We start from the raw sequence: 9,089 nt of genomic DNA, 5'->3' as shown, positions 1-9,089 counted from the left end.
GATATAAATACAGTGTTTTAAGTTTTAACCATCTTAGTATTTGACTAAAAATTTTAAAACAAAGTTCTAATCAGCATATGTAAAATTAAAAATATACTTCTTGTCATATAAAAAGTAAATAAAGGTACTTTTGCTTTTCAGTATCATGGTCATGCATTGGCTTCTTGTTTCTTTATATGACATTGGAGATTTTATTATAAATTTTAGTTCTGCACAAGTATTGGTCTACTGCACGTTAAAATGAACCCTGCTTCTTATTTGGAATGTATAGTTGTGTATTTAAAACATTCAGAAAACTATGTAGAAAACGAATTACACGTGTACATATGTGCAAAATTGGATACATGATGATTGTTGTTCCATACTTCTTCTTTTTTTTAATTGCAGATTTATCTTAAATTATTTTTATGCTTTGTTTCTTAGAAGGAATAAATTTAAAGAAACATAAGAAGATGGAGATATATTAATTACTCACACAAAATCCTATTTATACATATAATGATTTTTTTTACTTTTTCATAACGTAAGCTGTATTGAGGTGGTTACATAGAGAAACCATTACACTGCACAAAACATATATTGTAGGATATGTGATATATAAGATTAAAGAAAGCCTGGGTTTGATAACTGTGTAATCCATGTAGGAGCTGGTGGAGCCCCCCCCCCCCCCCCCAGTAGCACAGTGGTATGTATGCAGACTTATACTCCTAGAAACTGGGTTTCAATACCCATGTAATTTTGTGCTTAATAACAAAGAAACAACAACAAGAAACTGTTGCTCTGAATGTTATGGTTATATCAAGTCGAGTGTAGCTTTTGTTGTACAGAAAACTGGGGATTTTGCATGTGAATTTTGAATCATTTTTATGCTAATTCCAGACTTTCTCTTATTATTAACAAGAAAACACATATTTGTTTCATTCCTTTTATGTCATAAAGTATTTAAGAAATCGCCGCTTCATTTAATAACTTAAAAACTGGAAATTACCTCTTCTGAAGGAACAAAACCAAAGTATATGTAGTATCCCATGTAAGTGTGGTATTAGATATACAGAACAAACCTCCTGTGCCTTGAAAATCAGACACAAAGGACACCAAGGTCATATGTGTAGAGGTGAATTTCAGAAATCTCTCTTCACATGCCATCAGTTTCAATCAGATCATAAGATAATTTTGGATGAAATTTTTCGCCTACGCCAACCCAAAATAACGAAAAAGAAATAGACTGTTTAAAAACGACAGAAATAATTAAAGCAGGCGTTTTTTCACTAAAACGTCGCAATGGCCCTCATAACATCAGCAAAATTTGACTGCGTTTATTCACTTAATTTTCATTTCTGATGTCAATTTCCCTGTTGTCATATGACAACATTCTTGTATATAATAATTCCTTGCGTGATTTGTCTATGTATATATTGATTTTTTACATATACTTTGTATATAATCTTAAATATATTGCGAACCATGGTGTCTGTCCGAGCGTTCGCCTGTCTCCCGTTTGAAAACCTACTCACACAAGCAAAGTTCAACATTCACTTTTGAAATAACGGGAGAACAGTCATGAATAACGTTAATGACAAATTTTATTTCGCAAGCAGGACATTCTACACTAAATTGTTAGGAATTAATGACATTATCGTCTACATTTCAAAATGTGATGTAACTTAAATAATACAAATGTAGATTTCCCGTATGTTATTGTTGAGCGACTCTTAACATGGCTGAAATGCTCAACAATACTTTTCGCGGTGGGCAGCATAAGTAGCTCAGCGCTTTGGTTCTAAGTGAAACCAAGAGTGCAGCACAGTTAACCTTTTTAATGTCCGTGAAATAATTTAAATTGATAGATTAACTTAAACTTTTCCCGTCACTGGGGACGGGTACTTTTGGTTGTACATTTAAAAGACAGATCAATGTTCTGTTGAAACATGCAGTATGTTCTTTACATAAAAAAATCATTATGGTTAGTCAATTTACTATTGTATTAGCATAATGTGCTTCCGCACGCAAGTACTAAAACTGTTCTGACCAATCAATAAACAATAACCACGGAAAGCCTGCTCAACAACTAGCTTTGGTTATGATTCAATCCTGTGGTCCACAAGAATTTCCAGAATGCCGAATCACACACGTCACAATATCAAACTCTTCAAAAAAAAAAAAAAGAGAGTAACATTAGAGTTCTTCAATATGACCATCTTTTTCTCCCCCGCACAACCTCTATATTAGCCAAGGTCAGCTTGAGGGAAAACATGTCCCTGGACAGACCTCCTACTGAGTGTATTTCGCTGAACAATAAAATTAGCACAAGTCATGGTTCGATACACCATGTTTAAATAAAATCTAAATAAAAATATATATATTAATTTTCTAAAATAGTAAATAGGTACAGCCTTAATATTTAATACGACACACACATACACCAAGAGTTTTTACCCCCAGAGCAGCCAGTGTCATCAGGGATATAATCACCTAACTTTCTAAACTTTCGTGCAGGTGTTGTTGCATATACTTGAGTTACGTCATCTCGTTAATCTGATTACAAAAAGTCGTGAACATGTACTAATCCTTTTAGTTATTTAAAGGTTGCATAAGGCAACGGCTAGAAGTTTGTGTTTGTATCACTTTGGCCCTGTGTCTCACTCCCGTGTGTGTGTGTGTGTGTGTGTGTATACTTAAGTATAGAAAGTCGTAGGATTATAGGTTTTCTCTCATAAAACTCTCAAATAGTGCTTATTCTGATTTATTCATCAAAATCTGCAGGTTATTTTATGGACTGGCAATGTGGAATTAGTTTTCTGATCGATGTTACTGTAGCAGTGACTTCAGTAATATAGACTGGTGTTGTATATTTGGTAAATAAGGTTATAGAAAACGTGGTAAATGGTACAATCCATGTGGAAGCTGCTGCTCTGAATAGCATGATTGTGTTTAAGTGAAGTGTAGCTCCTGTTTTACAGAAAAATAGAAGGTTTGATTGTAATGTTTGTAACTGTTTCCGCAACTATTATCTTCTTAGTCCGGCCTCCCACAGCTCTTTGCACAATAATAATTTTTATTTTCTTTTGTTTGTTTTATTTAATACTCGTTGTCCTTACTGTTTTTTCTGTATGTGGCATCTTTGTTTTCTATGGTTTCTGGATGGTTACGAACTCGATATCATTGATTTCAATAAATAAAAAAAAATCCTCATATTTATTCTATACTATTTTTATGACTCATCTACCATCACTATTTTGCACTGGTTTCTGTATCTTTATGCTAATTTCTTCTTTAGCATTTTTTCTCAAAGTTGGCGACTTCATTATTTATTTATCTTCACACTTTAATTACGGTTTTCTATTTTTATGTTTTGTCTTTCATTTCTAATGATGTCCTTTCAAAGCCTCTTTGAAGTTGTAATAGATAAACAATATGAAAGTAGGTAAGTAATTGTAACGCTAGTTATTTGGCTTTGGTTCACCGGGATGCTTATGAAACTTTTCTCTCTTGAAATTCGATATTTCCACTGTTTTTGTACACCAGATGTTTAAAGTGTATACCTTATATTTTCATCGTATAAGCTTGCTTTCTGATACTGACTGTTAGAAGTTATCTCAAAGCTCATGACCAGATGATGCTATATAATGAGCACGTCAAGAATTTGATAGACACTAAAATGACATCACATAAGAGCAAAGGTCTGAGCAGTAATTTAGGTTTGAGATCTTCGGGGGCCTGAAGGATAACCCGGGGCGCTCAGAAACTTCAGTTTCTCTTCACCCCGTCACTTAAGGGATGCTTAACATTAGAATTTGTACTGTCGTGACGTCAATAAACATGGGCATGCTACGAATCCGAGAAGTATTGTGCTCTCTGTAAGCTACAACACAGCATGACATATGAACTTCAAAAGCAAGAAATAAAAATACTTGTTATTTTTAATTTTGGTTTCATTTACTCTTGAAACAGAACATTTTTGGGGACCCTGCGGAAGTACATCTATTAGTGACATATTATAAATAACTTAGCTGGGCTAGTGAACTGGAAGTAGCGAAATGCATATGATAAAGTATATTAAAATGCAACTACTCTTTTTTTATATCAAACCCATTTTGGACCAAAAGAGTGTGATGTACTCCAAAATATTAAGTATATATACATTAAAACTCTGTTATAAAATTAATAACATTTCAAATTCGTGATTCAATAAGGAAAGAGTCGTGCAAAGCAGTTAACCGTCTTATTTACCTTTAATTTGTTCCCCCTTTTAAGATTCAAGCCATTCAGGAGTTAAACTGTAGATAGGAAGTGATGTCATAAACCAGTCGTATGATGCGCATTGAGTGTGTGCGCAGTTACTCTAAGACCATCGCTTCAGCAACAGGGCTAGACTACTGCTTGCGTGACAGTGTAGCTTTCGTGTGAGCCTGTATAGTTGGTGTTTCTTTTATAGTTTCGTTTTCTTTAGGTTATTCCTGTTTTAACGGTTAAGTCGACTTTCGTTTTAAGGTTTTAGTGCTTAAACATCTCACTGAATTATCTGTGCGGCCCATTTTTACCAGTTTTAAACCTGTTTGTTTCATTCGTTTATAAATTAGACTTGAATTTTGAAGAAATCCGAGTGCTGTATAGGTCTGACTTTTGCCGTTCTGCTCTGAAGACAGCGAAACCCTGCATCGCTCCATCATCTAACAGTCTAACCTGTTCTTGCTTGTTCTGTTTGCTTTACTTCCGTCGTTTTTCAAAGTAAAATTTTTAATTTGAGGTATTGGTATTCTACCATTACATGATTTAACAGTTTAGTTTTTTAATGAAAATTTTGAATTGTATATCACTTCCATACTTAAACACAATGCGCGTTCCTGAGGCAAAGGTTTTTTCTTCGACCTTGACGTTGTTTTTCATTACACTTAGTGTGTCGCTGTCATTGGTAAGTGCTATGTTATTGGTTAATAATAATGTACTTTTAATAAGGCCTAGCTTTGTTTCTTTGTCATTTTATTTGTGTAAAAACAGGTTTTTATAATTTTTTATTTGGCAAAACTTTTCAAATTGCAGACCGTCAGCGACGTCAAGTACTACTAGTACTAGTCGAGCGAAATGACGTCATGCTACAGCAATTTTTATTTATTTTTTAAAAAGGTTATTTATTGTGTTTGTAATATGTTGTACATAGACATAGATGAACATTAAAACCTACGTGTGTAGGGCCTGTGTAATGTTGGCATATTCGTAACATTTTAAACATGGCTCGTAAAAAAAGTAAGAAAAGCTTAGTGGCAGAAAGAATATCTTGTAGTAGTAGTAGTACTTATACTAGTAGTAATAATATTAATGAAAGGTTAATATACGATAACCGAGTAACATGACTGGTTGTTATTTGGTATTGGATAACATCTAAATAAGACAATTTGTATATAACGTTCGTTTTAATTTTTATATAGTAAAAACTTGTGTAGTACAACATTTTGATGCTTTGAAAGTCGTACTTATTACCTAGTTCATAATAGCAGTAGCATTGTTGAATTTAATTTTAAAGTCTTCCCTTAAAATTTCTCATTAAGCATATAAGTTACTAATCAGTAAACTTTTGTGTTTCTTATCTCTTTGATAACTGGTCATTTTTAATTACTGAAAGATCTATTTCTATATTGAGTATATATCTTGTGATTTGATAGTGTATGGATGAAGCCTTTTTTGTTTTATACACTAATATTGATGCATTGCTGTGTGAAATGTGACGAAGATCTCAAATAGCTGAATATGTGTTAATGTATTGTTTAATGTTTGAAAATAATAAAAGAACAACAATGTATGTATTTCAATGCAAATTTCTTTTAGGTCGTTTTCATATGAAAGTTATTTAACATATAAGTTAGAGTATGTTAATTCCCCTTTAGTGTGTTACATCAAACTCATCTTAAAACAGGATTCATGTCTTAAAGTTTAACATGGTTATTGTTCACGATTATATATAACTACATACTAATAGTTTAAAGACATTTAAAACCACAGCCAAATTTTAACTGTGTTTTTACAATGTTACAAGGCTTGAACTTTGGATACTACTGTTGAAGGCAAAATAATCATTTATTTATGTTATATCACTTAACTAGTAAACCATGTACTATGAAGTTGTGATACATCTGTATCTTTTACTAGTGACAGAAATTCGTAACACTATGTACTTTTAAATTTTGACATCAAATCACAAAAAATTGGCAGGTGCTATATTTTGTTTCAGTAATTAAACAATACCAGAAAAAGGTAGTATACATTATTTGTTTCTGGGAACAAATAAATTGAAAGAACTAATTAGGTCACCACACAGATTATGCTAAATATTTCTTGGTAGTCTCTAATTAGTTCTTGAAAAGTGTAGTATGTATATAAATTAAAATATGATCCTTGCAAATACATGTATTTCTATTAGAGTAATGTGGAAGAGGTGTAAAGTGTAAATAACGTAATGTTTTTTTATACTAATATGTAATGCAAAGACTGCCATTTGATTCAAAATATATGCATATGAGCTCCATGTTTCTATATTACTTACGAAGAATTGCAGAATTTGAAGTCCATCTTACTAGTAAACCCATTATTTTATGGCTAAAATAATAAGGAAGTATGCTTTAATTCTCTACTAGCATACGTGTAAGCTAAAAAACTTTGTTTTTTTTATTTTAAACTTGATCTGTTCAAGAAGGGACGCTTTGTCTTCTATTATAATATAGAAGGTCATCCCAGCTGAAAACTTAAGGTAAAACTGGTTCTTGGTAACTTCTGCTTGCATATAAGCCAGATAAAGACCGATAAGAATTGTCTTTTTCCTGAGGGGGTAACCAAAAATAATAGGACTTTTATGCACCATATACCATTCGTATTTACTTTAGTTTTTTTTACAGTATGTTGTCAGAATAAGGAGTTCTGTTAGAGAAGACATGCATTTGCACGTGTTCTTAAGCCCTATTAGTTTTGGATCACACTTTATTTTAATGAAATGACAATTTGACACTTGGTATTGGTTCCGATTACATCTATTCTTCTTATCAAGTGACGCTTAAATTTGTTTTATTGTAACCCGTTCTACTATATAAAAATTGTACTAGTGATAATTGTAGAAACTTATTCAAGTATTGAAATACTGTTTGTTTCCGTTTGTGGATATATATCTATAAATATGTAAAGTGTTTCCGGAATCGCAAGGGAACTATTGTAAAAAACAAAACAAAAACGGTCGTTTCCTAATGTTATTACTCATTAAGGTTTCTGTAATATTTTGACCTGCTCTCGTTTTGTTTCACATCATTGTCTGACGTAAGGAAGATAAACTAGCTTATTTCGCATTTCTTTATTAGTACTATGTTTCTGAATATTCATGAATGCTATGTAGGTTTGTAGTTTGTTACCCCACGGTGATAAGGTAGTGCACACACTCTGTGTCGAGTCTATAAACTAGAAAGTACACAATTAAGACATAGTTTTTATCTTATAACGAAATGTATCGTTATGTGGCTCGCAGATATGCTGAGATATATAAATGAAATATATTGGAAAAATTAGCAGTGTGGGCTGTGGAATAGTAGCATACTTGTTCATAATATTTCAAATGAAAAGAATGAATTTTCTTTAAGTTCCACTTTTTACAAGAAAATAGTTGAATTACTTTATAATAAGCATTAATTAGGTATGTTATCAGTATTATACAAATTTTACTGAGGGGTGGGGGAACAGCATCAAATGAGACAGAATGTCAAATTATACATACAAGGGACGATGCTGTTTGTGTACTTCATGTCTGTCTTTTCACAAACATCCTTGAGAAAAAAAAATTAAACTCACTTTTCAAGAAATCATGTATTCCCCTCCTAAACTTGTAAAAGTGTCGGTCTTTACTGTCGACAACAACTCATACCATTACATAAACCAATCAACCTGTTAGAAAAATAAATCTGTCTTAATTGGAGCCTGTCCTGTCTATTCCAGGCCTTAAACTGCTTTTATTGTTATTATTGCGATTAAAAACTATTAAAAGTTCACGAGGGAACAGCAACTGCGCCAAAAAAAAATAAGATTGTTTGGAACCAGCTTGTATATGTTCTTATCAGTTTTAAAGTAAACCTGTGCAACTAGTTATAAGAGCCACCAAACCCTTGATCGTCATATAGCTAGCGAAGTTGAAGTCATTTCGTTCAAAACAGTGGAAAGAGTTCAATAATGATGTAAACATAATTACAATTGAGAATCATGTAGGTGTTTTAAAACCTCGCATGCAAGTTTGCATAGAAAAGTATGGTTGTTGTTATTACGTCACAAGGTGATGTTTACTGTTCACGGTATTGTTGGTTCAGTATAAAACACTGCTACAGCCAACTGTATTCATCCACTTACACAGCAGCGTTACTCCCGCCTAGGTTACAGTCAGTACTCTGGGGAGCAGAGTGGACGAATGGGGTTAAAAGTTAGATAGGTCTTGTCAGTCGGAAATGAAACAACAATCTACGTATGCTTTCTTTATTAGCATAACGCCCTGTTAAAACTTTTAATGTAATCTTTACAATGAACCGCTCACCTCTGTGTAGAGTATAGGGCACTCATTCCCCTTCCAGCATACCTTGCATTTTTATACCGATTTTACATTATTACATAATGCCACAATTTATTTTATTATTATTTTGTCAATGATATCGATTAGTCTAGACCAGTGGTAGCCATGTTAAAACTATGAACGTGTAATTTATAAGAATGTAAGTTATAATACTGTGGCATGCAACTGTACGTATGAGAGAAGATAGATAATGTATTTTAAACGATTGGTCTTATTGTATCTCACCTACTTTAAAATATTCGTTAAAATGACGGGAAATCAAAGTTACGATAATTGTTGGATTGTTTAGACATTCTTGAAGAGATGGGTGTTTTAGTTGTGTTTTTTTATAGTACGGCATATATATATATATATATGTGTGTGTGTGTGTGTAATATATATTATATATATATATATACTACTTACCCCTAACTACTACTCTATAACGAAACGGTAAAGTAATAAGTAGTACACAATAGAGTACGACGAGAGAGTAAGAAAGAACAACAACATAGTAGAC

General features: G+C 32.5%; 1 protein-coding gene across 1 annotated transcript in view; it reads left to right on the top strand.

Moving 5' to 3' along the window:
- The first annotated feature begins 4,356 nt into the window (after nt 1-4,356).
- The window catches only part of LOC106457464 (Niemann-Pick C1 protein-like), a 61,110-nt gene continuing 56,377 nt past the window's right edge, over nt 4,357-9,089 (top strand). Inside the window, exon 1 of the mRNA XM_022383416.1 lies at nt 4,357-4,912. Within this exon, the coding sequence (XP_022239124.1) occupies nt 4,793-4,912 (120 nt within the window). The 5' untranslated portion in view covers nt 4,357-4,792. The remainder of the gene's footprint in view (nt 4,913-9,089) is intronic.

The sequence above is a fragment of the Limulus polyphemus genome, unplaced genomic scaffold (assembly GCF_000517525.1).
Source record: "Limulus polyphemus unplaced genomic scaffold, Limulus_polyphemus-2.1.2 Scaffold335, whole genome shotgun sequence".
Lineage (NCBI taxonomy): Eukaryota > Metazoa > Arthropoda > Merostomata > Xiphosura > Limulidae > Limulus > Limulus polyphemus.
The sequence above is the reverse complement of the archived record's forward strand: the minus strand, read 5'-3'. Positions and strand labels throughout refer to the sequence as shown.